The sequence below is a fragment of the Bos grunniens genome, chromosome 26 (assembly GCF_055505025.1).
Source record: "Bos grunniens cultivar Pamir isolate PY7600 chromosome 26, Bosgru_T2T1.0, whole genome shotgun sequence".
In the NCBI taxonomy this organism is placed as follows: Eukaryota; Metazoa; Chordata; class Mammalia; order Artiodactyla; family Bovidae; genus Bos; species Bos grunniens.
The window spans coordinates 15,907,710-15,928,306 of NC_141190.1; the positions used below are offsets into that span (position 1 = coordinate 15,907,710).

Here is a 20,597-nt window from a genome sequence, read left to right on the forward strand (position 1 = left end):
CTTCTGCATTGCAGGCAGATTCTTAACCTTCTGAGCTACCAGGGAAGCCTACTAAGCCTCAATTTTGTAATCTGTAAAATGGGAATGATTATAATGCTTTATTTATAAGATTGTTGTACAGATTATGTGAGAGGATACATGTAGAATAAGGAATTTTGCATTATAAAGGCATATAAATGGTGGCTACTGTAATTAATGCCTACCATCACAAATAGCAGAGACCTTAAGGTATGGGCACCAGTGGCAACAGTCACCATTTGAGAAGCAGCTTTCAGTCACCCTGCCCTTCTTTATGGGAGAATACAGAGTATTCGCTGCTCTCCCATCCCAGCAACGTCAGTCTCTTCCCTGAAAGATGATCCCACAAGGATAGAAATAAGAAAGCTAAGCGTGAGTTCCTTTGCTGTTCACCTGAAACTATCACAACATTGTTAATCAGCTATACTCCGATACAAAATAAAAAGTTTTTTAAAAAGCTAAGCATGAGGAAGTAGAGTATCTGAGAAAAGATTATAGATACCAGGACTTGCCACACATACACACGCGCCCTTATGTGCGCACATGAAATAATAAAATGATAGGAAACCAGTCACTTATTCTCCATGAAGGATGGCACAGCGTTATAAACACCAACCTCACAACATCCTTTAGGGACAGCTGACTACCTCCGCCCAGCCAAGACCTTAACAGGATCTCCTCCCACCCCATGGCTGGCTCTGTTAGGGGTTTCTGGGACTGGGGATACCCAGGACCCCTTCTCTTTCTCTCTTTTCCTGTCTGCTTGGCCAGTACACAAGACCCAGTCCTGCTTCTATCACCGTAACCAAGAAAGGCATTTTCCCACTATCTGCTCAACATTCAAGGGCTTCCCAGGTGGCTCATTGGTAAGAATCCGCCTGCCAATACAGGAGCCCGGGGTTTGATCCCTGGGTTGGAAGATCCCCTGGAGGAAGAAATGGCAACTCACTCTAGTATTCTTGCCAGATTAATGCCATAGACAGAGGAGCCTGGCGGGCTATAGTCCGTGGGTTCAGAAAGAGACAGAATGGAGCGACTGAGCATGCATGCACAACATTCAGTTTAAGCTTGTTTATCACTCGAATCCCAGCATGAAACTTGGACACCATCTTTACAAAGAAGCAGTGTTTGTTTGGGTGGCTGTGTTTTAGGATATTGACTTTGCACATACAAACTGGGCCATGATAATATTACTAATATTTGACATGCTATTATTTATCAAGAGCCTACTTTTAAATGAACACTGTTTTAAATACTTTACATATAAATTAGTTAATGCTCACAGCAATTCTATTTTGTTCAAGATCTCACATTTAGCAGGGCCAGAATTTAACCTCAGGCAGGCTGGCTTTAAAGTCCTTGCATTATGCAGCTATAATTTAGAAGCTGTCTATGGCTGAGGAAAGTGCTAAATTAATTAAAAGCAAGAATTTGCCAGAAGCAAAGTTAAAACTCTCAATTTTATTACAGAGTACAGCTATAGCAAGTCCTTTGGAAAAGGTGCACCTTTCCAAAAGTCTTACAAAATTAAATTTAGGCTTATCACTTGATGAATCATGTTTATGTAATCCTTTTAACTTTGCAGGAGTAACAAAATGTTATGAAGAAAATTAGTGCCAAGTCGCTTCAGTCATGTCGGACTCTTTGCAACCCTGTGGATTATAGCCCACCAGATTCCTTTGTCCATGGGCTTTCCCAGACAAGAATACTGGAGTGGGTTGCCATGCCCTCCTCCAGGGAATCTTCCTGAGTCTCTTATGTCTCCTCCATTGGCAGATGAGTTCTTTACCGCTAGTGCCACCTGGGAAGCCTGATAAGTAGCCCGCTTTTCCCCTAATATAAGATCTTCAGGGATTTCCCTGGTGGTCCAGTGGCTAAGACTACACGCTCCCAGTTCAGGGGGCCCAGGTTCGATCCCTGGTCAGAGAACTAGAGTCCACATGCTGCATCTTAGAGTCCGAATGCCACATCTGAAAGAGCCCTCATGCCACAGTGAAGATCAAAGGTCCCATGTCCCCAGCTAAGACCCAGTGCAGCCAAGTAAATAAATATTTTAAAAGTAAATATTTTTAAATGAGTTATATTTTAAAACATATTTTCATCATGGAACATGAGAAAGGTGTTTACCTGTCAGTTTATAGTTTCTAACTGAAGGATGCTTCAGAACCTCTTCAGGGGTTGAATATAAACTTTCCTTCTCTTTTCACTTCTTGGTCCTCTCCTTAAGGCATACCACCTAAATTTGACTAGGTAGTTTTTTTTTGCCAGTGCCACATCTTTGATGCCACTTGGTTCCTGAGTAACTATTTAAGTCCCACCTAATTTCTTCTTATAAACCCACAGAAACTTGTCTCCTGAGAGAATCAGGCACAGAAGTGCATAAAATTCACTATATAATGTAAGAGACAAAGCTACTGGCTTCCTTCTTAAAGTGATCTTGTTTTATTACAACTGCCAATTTTATCTTGGGCATTAGTTCCTAGAAGACTGCCTTTTAGAGGAATTATTAACACCTAGCATTAGTTCTTTTGTGTCTAAAATAGAACTGATACTAATAAAGATAGTGTCCATTCTCTCCCAGCTTACATCATAGCTGAGCAGTTGAAACAGGCTCCAGAAAAGCCTCATAATTTTTCTTTTCAAGACACGACTTTTCATAATGCCCATAGTTTTTCACTGGAAAATACTTGCTTTAGCTCAGAACTCAAATTAAATGGAATATGGAAAACACCATTTCTCTTGCTAAATTAAAATCAGAAGTCCTATGTCCAAATTAACATATGTTACATTTCATGGGTATTGATACTCTCCAATTGAATCCTTCTTGCTCTTACGGGGTTGGGGGGAGAGGGGGTGGACCATCAACAAGCAGTGTGACAGGGAGAATGTGGAAATGGTCCCAGAGAAAGGAAATAAAAAGATTAAAGAACTTGGATGCGGCCCTGAGGAAAGCCCCCTCTAGAGGAACAGCTGGACTGATTTAGCCTGGAGAAAAGGGAGTGGGAAGAAGAGGCAGGATAAGACCTTGATCTTTTTTACGTTTAATTATAGTCATGTGCTTTACTGAGCCAGAGTCTGTGCTGAGTCACTTACCAGTGTTATCTTATTTGAGCTTCACCGTTACTCTCTGATAGTGGGTGTTGTCTTTTTGCCATTAGCAGATGAGTAAAGTGAGGCTCAGAGAGGTTGAGCGATTTGACTAGATCACACAGTGAAGAAGTAGTAGAGTCTAACATTAAACCCAAAGTGACTAGAGGCTGTGCCCCTAACCACCTTGCTACATATATGTATCCAAAGGACAGAAGAATTATGTAAGAGAACCTGAGTATTGGCTTCCCATTGTTACTGAGAGAAATTTCAGAGGGATTGTGATAATTTAAACACAAAAGATTTTCTTCCTTTCTCATTCTTCACTTTTTATGGTGAGATGTAACATTAAGAAAAGTGCATTAAAAAGAATGGATTTGCACCTAGAACTCAGATCTTGATTTCTTTTTTTTTTAAATTTTATTTTATTTTTAAACTTTACAATATTGTATTAGTTTTGCCAAACATCAAAATGAATCTGCCACAGGTATACCCGTGCTCCCCATCCTGAACCCTCCTCCCTCCTCCCTCCCCATACCCTCCCTCTAGGTCGTCCCAGTGCACCAGCCCCAAGCATCCAGTATCGTGCATCGAACCTGGACTGGCAACTCGTTTCATACATGCTATTATACATGTTTCAATGCCATTCTCCCAAATCTCCCCACCCTCTCCCTCTCCCACAGAGTCCATAAGACTGATCTATACATCAGTGTCTCTTTTGCTGTCTTGTACACAGGGTTATTGTTACCATCTTTCTAAATTCCATATATATGCGTTAGTATACTGTATTGGTGTTTTTCTTTCTGGCTTACTTCACTCTGTATAATAGGTTCCAGTTTCATCCACCTCATTAGAACTGATTCAAATGTATTCTTTTTAATGGCTGAGTAATACTCCATTGTGTATATGTACCACTGCTTTCTTATCCATTCATCTGCTGATGGACATCTAGGTTGCTTCCATGTCCTGGCTATTATAAACAGTGCTGCGATGAACATTGGGGTACACGTGTCTCTTTCCCTTCTGGTTTCCTCAGTGTGTATGCCCAGCAGTGGGATTGCTGGATCATAAGGCAGTTCCATTTCCAGTTTTTTAAGGAATCTCCACACTGTTCTCCATAGTGGCTATACTAGTTTGCATTCCCACCAACAGTGTAAGAGGGTTCCCTTTTCTCCACACCCTCTCCAGCATTTATTGCTTGTAGACTTTTGGATCACAGCCATTCTGACTGGTGTGAAATGGTACCTCATAGTGGTTTTGATTTGCATTTCTCTAATAATGAGTGATGTTGAGCATCTTTTCATGTGTTTGTTAGCCATCTGTATGTCTTCTTTGGAGAAATGTCTATTTAGTTCTTTGGCCCATCTTTTGATTGGGTCATTTATTTTTCTGGAGTTGAGCTGTAGGAGTTGCTTGTATATTTTTGAGATTAGTTGTTTGTCAGTTGCTTCATTTGCTATTATTTTCTCCCATTCTGAAGGCTGCCTTTTCACATTGCTAATAGTTTCCTTTGATGTGCAGAAGCTTTTAAGTTTAATTAGGTCCCATTTGTTTATTTTTGCTTTTATTTCCAATATTCTGGGAGGTGGGTCATAGAGGATCCTGCTGTGATGTATGTTGGAGAGTGTTTTGCCTATGTTCTCCTCTAGGAGTTTTATAGTTTCTGGTCTTACGTTGAGATCTTTAATCCATTTTGAGTTTATTTTTGTGTATGGTGTTAGAAAGTGTTCTAGTTTCATTCTTTTACAAGTGGTTGACCAGATTTCCCAGCACCACTTGTTAAAGAGATTGTCTTTAATCCATTGTATATTCTTGCCTCCTTTGTCAAAGATAAGGTGTCCATATGTGCGTGGATTTATCTCTGGGCTTTCTATTTTGTTCCATTGATCAATATTTCTGTCTTTGTGCCAGTACCATACTGTCTTGATAACTGTGGCTTTGTAATAGATCCTGAAGTCAGGTAGGGTGATTCCTCCAATTCCATTCTTCTTTCTCAAGATAGCTTTGGCTATTCGAGGTTTTTTGTATTTCCATACAAATTGTGAAATTATTTGTTCTAGCTCTGTGAAGAATACTGTTGGTAGCTTGATGGGGATTGCATTGAATCTATAAATTGCTTTGGGTAGTATACTCATTTTCACTATATTGATTCTTCCAATCCATGAACATGGTATATTTCTCCATCTATTAGTGTCCTCTTTGATTTCTTTCACCAGTGTTTTATAGTTTTCTATATATAGGTCTTTAGTTTCTTTAGGTAGATATATTCCTAAGTATTTTATTCTTTCCGTTGCAATGGTGAATGGAATTGTTTCCTTAATTTCTCTTTCTGTTTTCTCATTATTAGTGTATAGGAATGCAAGGGATTTCTGTGTGTTGATTTTATATCCTGCAACTTTACTATAATCATTGATTAGTTCTATTAATTTTCTGGTGGAGTCTTTAGGGTTTTCTATGTAGAGGATCATGTCATCTGCAAATAGTGAGAGTTTTACTTCTTCTTTTCCAATTTGGATTCCTTTTATTTCTTTTTCTGCTCTGATTGTTGTGGCCAAAACTTCCAAAACTATGTTGAATAGTAATGGTGAAAGTGGGCACCCTTGTCTTGTTCCTGACTTTAGAGGAAATGCTTTCAATTTTTCACCATTGAGGATAATGTTTGCTGTGGGTTTGTCATATATAGCTTTTATTATGTTGAGGTATGTTCCTTCTATTCCTGCTTTCTGGAGAGTTTTTATCATAAATAGACGTTGAATTTTGTCAAAGGCTTTCTCTGCATCTATTGAGATAATCATATGGTTTTTATTTTTCAATTTGTTAATGTGGTGTATTACATTGATTGATTTGCGGATATTGAAGAATCCTTGCATCCCTGGGATAAAGCCCACTTGGTCATGGTGTATGATCTTTTTAATGTGTTGTTGGATTCTGATTCAGATCTTGATTTCTAATAAGTCTTCAGTGAAAGAAAGCAAAGCTCCCTGGAGAGATGACTGCTTCTAGGACTTGGAGCAGGAAATACACAAGATGAGCCTAGAGTATCTTGTGCCAGAAAAAGTAAATAAGTGCTAAGAAAAAAAAAAAAAAACAAAACTAAAACAATAATGAGGTTATATCAAAGAGGCACAAGAGCCAACAGAAAGTTATATTCTGTTGGCCAAAGCTAGAGCAATTTGAGTAACAAAATAAAATAGTATTGGATTATAACCCAAGTAAGTAAGTGAAAATCGCTCAGTCGTGTCCGACTCTGCAACCCCATGGACTGTAGCCTGCCAGTCTCCTCTGTCCATGGAATTATCCAGGCAAGAATACTGGTGTGGGTAGTTGTTCCTTTCTCCAGGGAATCTTCCCAACTTAGGGATCAAACCCAGGTCTCCTGCATTGAAGGCAGATTCTTTACCGTCTGAACTACCAGGGAAGCTTTGATTATAACCCAAAATATTATGTAAATATTCAAAAGTCCATGTATGTAAGTGATAACTAAGCAAACACATGGGGGAGAAGAGACAAATTTCTCATGCAGAATCCCAAATAACTTGTGTGGATACTCTGACCTCGGAGGTACAGCAGACTCACCTTTCCCTATGTATGGACTGCACACAATGACTTCCTTCCAAAGGGGACAATGTATAAGGAGGTTGTTGTTTTTTCTTAAGTAACTTTAAGTGGACACTGTAAAGTGGACACTGACTAGCACTACCTCAGCCAGGTCAGCATCAACAGCCTAAGTCCTGTTGATACTATGTTCCCTGGATATGATGTGACAAGAATGGCACTTTGCCTCTGTGGTCTTCCTCCCCAGAACCCAGAGCACCAGAATAATTATGAGAAAATTATCAGGCAAATTCTAATTGTTGGTCATTCTACAAAATGCCTGACCACTGTTCCTCAAAACTGTCAAGATCATAAAATCAAGAAAAGTCTGAGAAACCATGACATGAAGAAATATGAAGGTTAAATGTAATATTGGCTCCTGGATGGAATCCTGCAACAGAAAAGGGAAATGGATAAAAAACTAAATACATCTAAACAAAGTATGTCCTGTGCTGTGCTAAGTCACTCAGTCGTGTCTGACTCTTCGCAACCCCATGGACTGCAGCCCACTAGGCTCCTCTGTCCTTGGGGATTCTCCAGGCAAGAATACTGGAGTGGGTTGCCATGCTCCAGGGGATATTCCCAACCCAGGGTTCTGACTCAGATCTCCCACATTGCAGGTGGATTCTTTACTGTCTGAGCTACCAGGGAAGCCCAAAGGTACACAGAGAAGGGCATCCTTGGGTGGGCTTGAACCACCAATCTTCCGGTTAACAGGCAAAGGCGGTAACTCCACCGATCACGCCACAAAGACTAATACAAATACTAAACAAAGTATAAGACTAATACTAGTACTAAACAAAGACTAATACTAAACAAAGTATGGGCTTTAATAAATAGTAGTGTTTTGTGGTATTGGTTCATGAATTGTGTCAAATACACCACCCTAATGTAAGATGTTAATATAATAGGAAAGAATGGATACGGGGTATGCTGTCTTTGCAATTTCTCTCCTAATCTAAAACTATTCTGAAAAAAAATTTTTTAACTAATGTTTTTTAATAGTTTCAAGTGAGTGCATGTGTAGCTACCACCCATTATCAGTACCCATAAACCCCTTTTTTCCTGTCTCAGTTATGTCACCACCTTTCCCCCTAGAGAAAAATTCACTGCTGTGAACTTTGTGATAATACATTCTTTTTTTCTTTATAATGTTACCACTTTATGCCTCTCTAAACATAGAGTATACTTTTTCCTTTTTGGAAATTTACATTACTGTAATCACACAATATGTATGCCTGTATGTCTTGCTTAAGATTTGTCTGTGTTGTTGCAGGTGGTTAAGCATTGCGTGTTTACTTCCGTGGCTGTGCAGGCTGGTGTTATATGAATACATCACATTTTATCTATATATTTGATGGTTGCTGGACGTTTGGATGGTTTCCAGTGTGGATAATTTGAAAAGAATCTTCTGATCATTAGATTTGTGAGATCTCTTGTGGATTTCTTGTCTTTCTTAAGAGTATCTGTTTATGTGAGGCAAGGAAGAACATTTTGCTGTTTGAAAGCAGGAGTGGAATCTTGCTCGGGGACCAGGATCTAGACTGAGAGTCTGAGAAGCCCAAGGCCGCTTCTCAGACCTTGCCAAGAGGCTGTCAGCTGCCCAAGTGTCTCGAGGTGATGGGAACATCCCTTCCCAGGGATGTATGGACCAGTTCCTCAATTTTACCCACCCCTCTGCTGGTGATGTCTGTACATCAAGCAGTGAAAAGCCTTGACCTTAGTAACAGTTCCTCATGCTTTGAAGAGAATAAGTCTCTCTTAGGCACATTCCTACCAAAGTAGCCAAATGGAAAAAAGAGAGTCAGGCAGACCAAATTCCTGCCTTGAGTAGGTCTCTTCTGAGCTGAGTAACCTGGAGCCAGTTACTCACCCCTTCTGAACCTCAGTTTCCCCATAGATTAAAAAAATATGTATACTTAGGGCTGATTCATGTTGATATATCACAGGAACCAACACAACATTATAAAACAATTATCCTTCAATTAAAAAAAAATTTTAAGAATAATAAAACTTACTTTGCAAGTAGGTCATATTAATTGCAAAAATGTATGTATTTAACACAAGAGGAAAAACTAATAAATAATGAAGATTGTTGTTGTTTATATTAAAAATACAATAATATAGTAGTTCCTTTATTCAACCTGCTCCAGTACTCTTGCTTGGAAAATTGCATGGACAGAGGAGCCTGGAGGGTTACAGTCCATGGGGCCTCAAAGCCTATGGTCAGACATGTTGTTAAATATAAGGTTTCAGAATACCACTATATAAAATCACTCTATGACTTTTAGCATTTTATATTTCCTATGCTAATTTGAATTCATAATGAAATTTAAAATGATGTCCAGCGTCAGTGAAAGATTTTTGTTGTCCTTCTGATTATAAGACAGATCAAATTTGTAACTCTTTCTATCAGGTTTATAATCGGAGATTTGTTGGATTCTGAAAATGACATCTTTGAGCAGCCCAAAGAGTGGGACTCTCATGGATCGGAGGAGCCACAGAAAGCCTTTGACCATGGGACAGAGCTCATCCCATGGTATGTGCTGTCCATCCAAGCTGATGTGCACCAGTTCCTGTTGCAGGGGGCCACAGTCATCCACTATGATCAGGACACGCACCTCTCTGCCCGCTGCTTCCTCCAGCTTCAGCCTGACAATAGCACCTTGACCTGGATAAAACCCACCACTGCTTCCCCAGCCAGTGCTAAAGCAAAACTTGGTGTGCTCAGTAACACGTCTGAGCCTGGCAAATTCCCGTTACTGGGCAATGCTGGATTAAGTGGCCTGGTGGAGGGGATCTTGGATCTGTTTTCAGCAAAGGCTGTGTACATGGGACACCCTAACATTGATATACACACTGTGTGTGTTCAGAACAAACTGAGTAACATGTCTCTCTCAGAGACTGGCGTGACACTGCTCTACGGGCTGCAGACCACGGACAATAGATTACTGCACTTTGTGGCGCCAAAGCACACAGCTAAAATGCTCTTCAGTGGATTGTTGGAGCTCACGAGAGCTGTGAGGAAGATGAGGAAGTTCCCTGACCAAAGACAGCATTGGCTGCGGAAACAGTACGTCAGCCTCTACCAGGTAAGGGGAAAGGGATGCGGTCTTCCCTGTCTCCTCGGTAGTATAATTCTCCAGATTTATCTTGTGAAAACACACTGGAAAACTAGACCACCAAGGCTCATTTTCCCAGCTCTGTCAACTTTCTGCCTGAGTGATGTTGAACAGCTTTTACTTAACCTCTCTGTGCCTTAGTTTCTTATCTATAAAGTGAGAAAAATAATGATATTATTCATATTGTCCAAAGGATAATTGTGAAGCTTAACTGAGTTAATATGTGTAAAGCCATAATCTAAATTCATACATATAAAGCATAGTGTCTGGCTCAAAGTAGGTCCTATTATTATTTTGTATGAAAATAGTGACTTCTCACATCTGGAAAGAAACAAGTTAATATAAGCATTTTCACTTAAAGTGAAAATGGAAAACGTTGTAATCTGAATGCTTTTATACTAATTAGGGACTAGCTGATGTGTTGGAAATCTTCACTTTGGAAACTGAAATCCTATTTCATCTTCTAATGTGCTCTGTGACTCTCGGAGAGTTATTTAATTTACTGTGTATTGCTGCCAAACTGTTGAACTTGTAAGTTTAAAAGAAACGTTCCCAAATGTGAGATAGTCATAACTAGAGTTCTTCCAAACCTTATTCGTAGTGGCAACAGCCCTTAGGAGACAGCTTAAACTGAGTGAGTATTTTTTTAACCCTAAAGTATCAGGATCCCTGGAAGATCCCCAGAGAAGGAAATGGCAACCCACTCCAATATTTGCCTGGACAATTTCACGGACAGAGGAACCTGGCATGCTGTATAATCCGTGGGGTCACAAAAAGTCAGACACGACTGAGCAACTGAACACACACACACGCATCAGGTACTTTGACACTCCAGCCAAAGGTCCACCAGGACTGGGTTAGATGAGGTGGTGAGAAGAGACACAGGTGTAACTAGAGCCACATGCTTATGGAGGAAGGAGGGCAGAGATTGCTTGGAAATCGAGTCATAAACCCCACTACAAGGTGACACTATTGGTAGGATTGTCAAATGAGTTGTACAGAGTATTCAGTTTTTCTTTGCTATGTTCTTGTGTCTTGAGTGAGTGAAAGTAGCTCAGTTGTGTCCAACTCTTTGAGACCCCATGGACTATACAGTCCATAGAATTCTCTAGGCTAGAATACTGGAGTGGGTAGCCTTTCCCTTCTCTAGGGGACCTTCCCAGCCCAGGGATCGAACCTAGGTCTCCCACATTGCAGGCAGATTCTTTACCAGCTGAGCCACAAGGGAAGCCCTTTTCTATCTTATGGGGGAGAAATTATCTTTTCTAGTGTCACAGAACGAATACTACTGTGACTTAAATTACTCAAAGGATTGATTTTCATGTACTTTTCATAGTTCTAACATGTTTCTGACAATTTAAAACACTTTCTGCTCTGGAATGTTAGTAGAGTCACATATGTTAGTAGAGTCACATATGTTTCCCCTTTCTCCACATCCATACAGTACTTAATGAGTAGAGATCATATCCTGAAGAACTTAATAAATTCATAAGCACATAGGCCTATATACATGATTATGCTGCACTGCACAAAGCCAGTTTTAGTTAACTCATCTAAAATGGAAACCAAGGGACCTCTCTGGTGGTCCAGTGGCGAAGACGCCTTGTTCCCGATACAGGGGGCCCAGGTTCTATCCCTGGTCAGGGATAGATCCCACATTCCACAACTAAAGATCCCACATGATGCAACTAAGACCCGGCACAGCCAAATAAATAAATATTTTTTGAAATAAAATGGAAACCAAAATGCTTGCTTCCTGTCTACTCCACAGGGAGCTCTCAGTGGTGCCAGCTGCTTGGAACGAAGGTCTCCAGGAGCTATTAATGAATATTGGTTTTCAATTACAGTCATTCCTCAGCCTTCTACAGTCGTTAAAAATGCATTCAGTCTGGTCGTGAACCAAAGTCTTTGGGCTCAATTACAGTCACTGTCACAAAACCTAAGTGGTTTATTTGCTCCATTTGTTTCCTTCCCAATCTTACAAAGTAACTGAATTAACATGTAAAGTCTCCTTAGTTTCTCATTGCTAAGTTCACAGTACTGTACTGTGGCTCAGATGGTAAAGAATCTGCCTGCAATGCAGGAGACCCGACTGATCAATGGGTCAGGAAGATCCACTGGAGAAGGGCATGGCTATCCACTCCAGTAGAGGAGCCTGGGGGACTACAGTCCATGGGGTCGCAAAGAGTCGGATACAACTGAGCAATTAACATGCATCACAAAGGTTCTCATTTACCCTGGCAACCTTCAGTTTATGCTGAAAGAGGCACCAGATGAGACCACAAACAATGGATAAGAAGAGGTGCTGCTGGAGCTGAGACAGAGGAAGTGACTTGGAGTTGACTTGGTCTTATGCAGTTGTAACCACAGCTATATCCCTCCGTTTCTCTTCACCCCCATCCTTCCACCCCTGTGAGGAACCAAGCTGTCACAGTGTAAGGGCTAAAAGTCTCCATATACCTCAGTCACTTCTGAAAACATAGATTGCATTCATCCTCAAAACAATATACTACACCAGCTGCCTAAGACAGACAACAGTCTTAGACACTCAAGATTTCTTTCTTTTTTTAAGTGAACAAGGTCAACGGACTACTCATTTTTCCATCATAGAGACCAGTTCCCAAATTGTATCAGGGAATATTAAAAAGATGCTAATTTGGCACTTGGAGAACAAAAAGTCAAATAGGCATCATTCTAAATGCCCCCTGGGTGATTTATAATACAGCCTAGCACATTTAAAGCTCTCAGAAGTCCCAAAGTACAAAAGAAAATTTTAAACATATCTATAAACTAAAGAAACGTATGGAAGGTCTTGATTTCTTCAAAATTTCTGCCAACAGCCGTATAAGAATATTTCTTTATCCCCAATTTAGGAAGAGCTTATATAGAAAATAATCTTCCTAACATCTGAGTCCTCTTGTATGATGAATGTTTGCACCGTTACTTTCAAATACAGGTATTTTAGTGCTAGTGAATATAAACTAAGCTAATGGAAATAGTAACAAGAGATAAAGCAAAAGATAAGAAAAAATAGTGACTTTTGTTTTTGTTTGTTTGGTTTTTGGGGGGCTCTGCTCTGAGTCTTTGTTTGGGCTTCTCTTATTTCCAAGCACGAGCTCTGGAGCCTGTGAGCTCAGTAGCTGTGGCATGGACTTAGCTCCCCCAAGGCATGTGGGATCTTAGTTCCCTGACCAGGGCTTGAACCTGAGTCCTCCGCATTGAAAGACAGATTCTTAACGATTCTTAACCCCTAGACCACCAGGGAATTCCCAATAGTGATATTTGTAACAAAGCCTAGGAATACAAGAAATTTTTAAAAAGCAAACTGTGCGGAAATTTGATATGGGATGTGGAAGAAAGGTTGGTATCGTGAGCTTTGCCTCAAAGTTATGGGCAAGCTTGAGAACTCATATATTTGGAAAGATCTCTGCAAAGCCAAGGAGGTTATACACAGGATTATCAGTAAATTTCTTTGTAAGCAACAGAAACAGATTCTGGCTATCTCCAAGGAAAAAGTGGGGCATCTATTTAAAGAGTTAGATTGTTTTAAGAGTCTTTAAGGTATCATATGCAAAGATATGCCAAGTTAAAAGTATATGTATTTAAAAAAAAATATGTATTTATTTAGCTCCATGGATCTTAGTTGTGGCACTCAGGATCTTAGATCTTTGTTGCTGCATGCTGGATCCTTAGTCTTGGGCATGCAAAATCTTAGTTACAGCATGTGGGACCTAATTCCCTGACCAGGGCCTGAACCCAGACCCTCCGCAATGGGAGTGTGGAGTCTTAACCACTGGACCACCAGGGAAGTCCCAAAAGTACATGCATATTTTTTAAGGAATCAATTTCCTAATGCTCAATGTTCACATGAACCGTTTTCTAAAACAGAATGTACCTTCACTTGCTATAGCCCAAATTTAAAATAGGAGGTACATCTTTCATCCATCCCAAACAAGTTTATTGTTTTGTATAAAACAAAAGGAAGATTCAAAGTACATTTTAGTTCCCAGAAGATCTCCTTTAAAGATTAAACAAAGGCATCCTGCCTTTTACAGGCCTAAAATATTTCCATTAATAATAAAGCTTGGCCCATGTTAAGATGTTCTGAATTTAGAAAAACCAAAGCAGTAGAGGCTGATTCTTTTATATGTACATGGTAATGGGTCTATTAAATTTTATTAAAGATTTTATTTTTTAGAGCATTTTTAGGTTTATTATAAAATTGAAAGGAAAGTACAGAGATTTCCCATAAACCTTCTTTCCCCACACATACATAGCTCCCCCATTATCAACATCACTAACAAGAATGGTACATTTTTTACAAAGGATCAGTTCAGTTCAGTTCAGTCACTCAGTCGTGTCCAACTCTTTGCGACCCCATGGACTGCAGCACGCCAGGCCTCCCTGTCCATCACTAACTGCCAGAGTTTACTCAATCTCATGTCCATTGAGTCAGTGATGCCATCCAACCATCCCATTCTCTGTCATCCCTTTCTCCTCCCACGTTCAATCTTTCCCAGCATCAGGGTCTTTTCCAAGGAGTCAGTTCTTCACATCAGTGAAAGTATTGGAGTTTGGCCAAAGTATTGGAGTTTCAGCTTCAGCATCAGTCCTTCCAATGAATGCTCAGGACTGATTTCCTTTAGGATTGACTGGTTGGATCTCCTTGCAGTCCAAGGGACTCTCAAGAGTCTTCTCCAGTACCACAGTTTGAAAGCATCAATTCTTCGGCACTCAGCTTTCTTTATAGTCCAACTCGCACATCCATACATGACTACTGGAAAAACCATAGCCTTGACACATCCTTTTACAAAGGATGAACCTATGTTAACATGTTGTAATTTTCCAAAGTCCATAGTTTACCTTAGAGTTCACTCTTGGTACTGTACATTCTATGGGCTTGTACAAATATAATATATTGACATATACCCATCACTACAATACCATATGGAGCGTTTTTGCTGCCCTAAATATCCTGTGCGCTCTGCCTGTTCGTCTTGCTCCCACTCCATCCCACCCTCTCCTAGTCCCCTGCAACCACTGATCTTTTTATTGTCTCCTTAGTTTTGTCTTTTCCAGCTGTTATATAGTTGGAATCATAGAATATGTAGACTTCTCAGATTGTTTTTTTTCACTTAGTAATATGCATTTAAGTTTTCCCCCATGTCTGCTTGCGGCTCGATAGTTCATTTCTTTTTATTACTGAATGAAATTTCATTGTCTTAGTGAACCGCAGTTTATTTATTCATTCACCGACAAGGATTTCTTGGTTGCTTCCAAGTTTTGGCAATTATGAATGAAGCAAGTATAAATATCCGTGTTCAGGTTTTGGTATAGACACACGTTTCCAACTCAATTGGGTAAATATCAAGGAGTGTGACTGCTGAATCATACAGTAAAAGTGTGTTTAGTTTTGTAAGAAACTGACTTCTAAAGTGGCTGTACCATTTTTTATTCCCACCAGCAACAAATGAGAGTCTCTATTGCTCTGCATCCTCACCAGCATTTGGTGTTGTCAGTGTTCTCAATTTTGGCCATTCTAATAGGTGTGCAGTTGTATCTCGTTGTCTTATTTCTCATTTCCCTGATGACATATGATGTGGAACATCTTTTCATATGCTTATTTGCCATCTGTGTATATACTTTGGTGAGGTGTCTGTCAAATTCTTTGACCTATTTTTTGATTGAGTCGTTTGTTTTCTTATTGTTGAGTTAAAAAAATTTTTTTTGTACATTTTGGATAACAGACCTTTTTATCAGACGTTTCTTCTCAAATATTTTCTCCCAGCCTGTGGCTTGTCTTCAAACATTCTTGACCATGTCTTTTGCAGAGAAGAGCTTTTAAATTTTAATGAAGTGGTCTACTCTGTTTAAGCATTAGGTTTAATGTTTAAAGATGTATTAGTTAAAACCCATAGATAAAATTTTACAGGATTTTTTTGTAATCAGAGTGTATTATGCAATAAGGTAGTTAAAAATCAGTTTATGAAACTGCGTCACTTTGCAGTCAGTTTGGTGACTTGTTAGCAGGAGCTCTCTCCAGCAGGTCTGCACCAGGTGGGGTCATCTCCAGCCGTTGTCATTCTTTGTATCACTCCATTCAAGATTCAGTTTCCAGGGGTGGAGGTTTTTTTAACTTTTTATTTTGTATTGGGATATAGCCAATTAGCAAGCAGTGTTGTGACAGTTTCAGGCGAACAGTGAAGGGACTCAGCCATACATATACATGTATCCATCCTCTCCCAAACTCCCCTCCCATTCAGGCTGCCTCATAACACTGAGCTGTACTATAGGACCTTGTCGATTATTATTCATTTTAAATATAGTAGTGTGTACATGTCAGGGATGGTGAGTTTGATTGGCTTATTTGGGTCCTATACCAACCATTGGTCAAGGGAGGATGTTCCCCATTGATTGATAGACCAAGACTGTATCCAGGGACAAGAGATAAAGTAAAATTGTGTATGGTTAAAGAAAAGAAAATGACCCACAGACAGGCATAAATCACAGATATTCAGGACAGAAGGTCATCAAAAGGTTTCATCACATATCATTCAAAAGATCACCAAGTATCCAATTCACTAAGCATCCTGGGATCCATAACGGGATTCAGGAAGTAGGAGGTCACAAGTCAAGTCATCAAATCAGATAGTCATTGAACATTAAAAACAAGCACAGACATGAAGGAGCAAACACACACACCCATGCATACACGCTCGCGCAAAAAGTCACTTTATTATTTGCATGTTATCTACAACAAAGCCAAAGTCTATTTATAAGCACTTCTTAGCATTTGCAAAGGAGGACTAACCTTAAAAGCTTATGGAAAGTAAAGATAGTAAATAGAAATAGATTTAAAAGATGTTTTTTCTACAACTTGTGAAATATCAATATTGTCTTTAATTCATATGTGACTTTTTGTAGTTTTATTAACTTTGCTGACTTATAAGGAGAATTGTTGAACTCTGTTTAATTACTCAATCCCTTCTGATACTCAGTGCATGTAACACAGAGCTGCCTTTCAAGAAGCAGCTACTGTAAGCCATCATATGCCCACTGAGCATATTTTCACTGCTCAAGGCATCATAATATGAGTCCCCTGGGCTCTGTGTCCTTGGATACCAGTCACTGAGGAAAATGGCAGCTCAACTACTTGAGGTACCCCCAAGCCCTTCAAAATGAATTTCATGTACTCCACCTACTCTGACTTCAAGTCAGACTGTCCCAAGCATCAAGCTAGGTGAAAATATAGCTAGAGTGATTAAATAACAAATAGAACTTTATTTTACTTCAATAGAGTCATACACACATATACACCCTCCAAGTCCTTCAAAGCCCAGATTTACGAAGTACATCTTAATGAATTTGCCTGCAGTGATAATGCTGAAACATAACTTCTGTAAGTGGAAAGGGAATTTTTTTTGTTAATCCCAATTGAACGTGGCTGTATTAAAGCACAACACTGGAACTCCGCAGGATGTGATAAAGCACAACACTGGAACTCAGCTGGATGTGACCAGGACCACAGAGGACTTGATGAAGTCCCCAACAGAGAGTCTGGACAGTTAGAAAACAGAGCCACTTGGGTGGCCAGATCATTATTCTTTGGTGACAGCCTGTGCTCCTCTGCCTCTGGGAATTTCCTGAAAGCCTTTGATACATTTACTCCCCCTTTACTCATTCTTCCCTCATGGGTTCACAGTGTGTCTCTTTTACAGGAGGATGGACGATATGAAGGCCCAACTTTGGCTCAAGCTGTAGAGCTGTTTGGTGGCAGACGATGGAGTACTCGAAACCCCAGCCCTGGGACATCAGCAAAGAGCGCTGAGAAGCCCAACACCTTGAGTATAAGCAACACCAAGAAAAAGAAGAAAATCCTTATGAGGGTAGAGTGTTACTTGTTTATTAAGCATCCAACCCAGTCATCTGGGACCACTGTATAATCTACATAACCATAAACTATTTTAGGTCATTTGGATTGGGGACAGGGTGAGATGTAAAACAAATAAAATACAAGAGCTTACCAAGTGCCCACTGGATGCCAAGCCCAGTACTAGGAACTGAGTCATCACCAGCAAAAAGTCAGGGTCCACAGAGGGACACAGAGATGCTAACAAACAGTGAGATCTGAGTAAGAGTCATTGTCACGCTGTCTGCAAAGTGCTGTGGGAGTAGAGAGAGGGAAAATAGAAGACTGGGAGTTAGGCAGGGATGGCTCCACAGAGAAGGTGAGAGGTGGGTCTTAAAGGACATATAGGATTCACCAGGCAGACAGTGCAGGGGAACGTCTGTCTGGCACAGGGGGCCCTGAGTTCAGGCTTCAGGTTGGAGCATGGGCTCTGTGGTGGGCAAAGAAAGGATAGTAAGGAACAAGGATCATATTAGGAAGGTCTTGGAGGGTCAAAAGGCTAGACCTCAATTTAAAATATATTAACAAGAGAAGCAAGTGTCCATCCGCCAATGAAGGATAAAGAAAAGGTAACATGTACATACAATGGGGATAAAAAGAGGGAAATCCTGTCATGTGTCATGTGTCAAGGTCAACGTGGATGACCTTGAGGACATTATCCTACGTGAAAGAAGTCAGTCACAAAAGGACAAATACTGCATGATTCCAGTTACAGGTATGAGATACCTAGAGTGGTCCAACTCTTAGAAACAGAAAATAGAATGGTGGTTGCCAGGGACTAAGGTGAAGGGGAAAGGGGGAGTTGTTTAATGAGTATAGAGTATCAGTTTTGCAAAAGTGAGAAAGTTCTAGAAATGTCTTGCACAACAAGATACAGATAGTTAGCACTACTTTCTCTATGGTAGACTTAAAAATGATCATGTGTGTGTTAGTTGCTCAGTTGTATCTGACTCTTTGCAAACCCATGGACTGTAGCCTGCCAGACTCCTCTGTCCATGGGATTCTCCAGGCAAGAATACTGGAATGGGTTGCCAGTTCCTTCTCCAGGGATTCTTCCTGACCGAGGGATTGAACCCAGGTCTCCCAGATTGCAGGCAGCTTCTTTACCATCTGAGCCACAAGGGAAGCATTAAAAATGGTTAAGATGGTAAATTTTGTGTTTTGTTTTATAGCATGATATATATATATATAATATATTGCTCTATATTATATATTACATTATTTATATTATCACTATAGTGCAATACATTTTCTTCATGGTTAACTGGGAGAAGGTTCCCTCTTTGCACTTGGGAGGCTGTTGATGCCTAGGTTGAACCTTATCTGCTTCATAATTCTGTCTCTGCACAGACTCCAGGGACCTCATGCCTTCTCGTGTCACCCTTTCCCCCAAGGAGTGCTGCATTATCATGAAGAACACATGGGATAAACAGAACAGGGAACACTTGGTCAGCCTTCACATAGGTCTTTACTGGTTTCACCAGGGGGCAGTGGGACTGATGGTGGATCAGTGAAAAAATAGAGACCTACCTGAGCTAGGCAGTGATGGGAAAGATAAGCACGGTGAGTCTTCTGTTCCCAGGGTGAGAGTGGAGAGGTGACGGATGATGAGATGGCCACCCGCAAGGCCAGAACACACAAAGAGAGCCGGAGCCGGAGCGGCTCTGATCCTCAAGATGTCAATGAACAAGAAGAATCAGGTAAAGCGGTATCTTCATACCTAAGGGTTTTTTAAATGGGAAAACGTGCATTTGGTTTTAAACTGAGATTTAAGTATCACAGGCCTTCTTAACTAAACTCTTATTAAATATACTTACCTTTGTTTTTAACTGAACGATGGAACCCAAAAGGTATTTCTGCAAACACAAGTTTGCAACCGTAAGTTGTACTTAGAAGAAAATACTAACTAGTTAACTTGCCCTTATTGACAAGGAATATTAGATTTGAAAGATACGATCAAATCACTGGATTAGACCAGTGATTCTTACCTCCTGGCTGGATATTAGAGCTTTTTAAAGACTCTCTGCATGCTCTAGCCACACCCCAGCCCAACCGATCCAGACTCTGTCTGTGTGAGTCCAGGATATCTATGCACCAAGTTCCCCAGATGATTCTGATGTGTAGCCAGGATTGAGAACTCACCAGAATATTTTAATGCTTCTTAGACAGTAATTGCCTGTATAGATTGATTTCCTCAGACATTCGGAAGCATCTTTTCTATCTGATTTCTGGGGGAAAGTATAATCAGAGTCATTGTCTCTTTTCTGTCTTCCACTCTCACAGAGGCAAATGCCATCATGAACCCTCCCAACCCTCTCCCTTCCAGAAGAGCCCACTCCTTGACCACGACTGGGCCCCCTACCTTGGCTGCCGGGACAGCATCTCCCATCAGGCCAGTGTCCTCTCCTGTGCTGCCTGCTTCCAACAGGAGCCCAACCAGGTGGGGCCTTAACATGACAAAAAGAAGGGCCCTTTACACCATGCAGGTTGTGTAGAAGGGCATCCTCCTCCAGCGCTCTGTCAAAAGATGGTCTCTAACAATCACTTTAAAATGGAAAACCCCCCAATTTTAAAAGCTATTAATTTTCTTGACTGCATTTTCCTACTTTCTCACATTACTACTATACACACTACTTTGTGACCCCATAGACTGTAGCCCATCAGGCTCCTCTGTCCATGGAATTCTCCAGGCAAGAATACTGGAGTGGGTAGCCATTTCCTTCTTCAGGGGTCTTCCCAACCCAGGGATTGAACCCAGGTCTTCTGCTTTGCTGGCAGATTCTTTACCATCTGAGCCACCAGGGAAGCTCCTCACTTTACTATAATGGCTTCTAATTTTTTTTGACAAAGCAATCCTTCAAAGGCCA

General features: G+C 40.4%; 1 protein-coding gene across 6 annotated transcripts in view; it reads left to right on the top strand.

Annotated features, from left to right (window-relative positions):
* Positions 1 to 20,597, top strand: part of PLCE1 (phospholipase C epsilon 1) — a 372,153-nt gene that overhangs the window by 280,788 nt on the left and 70,768 nt on the right. For all 6 annotated transcript variants that reach the window (XM_086378753.1, XM_086378751.1, XM_086378754.1 and 3 more), the window contains 4 exons: positions 9,116 to 9,791; positions 17,540 to 17,707; positions 19,313 to 19,430; positions 20,014 to 20,170. In XM_086378753.1, the coding sequence (XP_086234879.1) occupies positions 9,116 to 9,791; positions 17,540 to 17,707; positions 19,313 to 19,430; positions 20,014 to 20,170 (1,119 nt within the window). The remainder of the gene's footprint in view (positions 1 to 9,115; positions 9,792 to 17,539; positions 17,708 to 19,312; positions 19,431 to 20,013; positions 20,171 to 20,597) is intronic.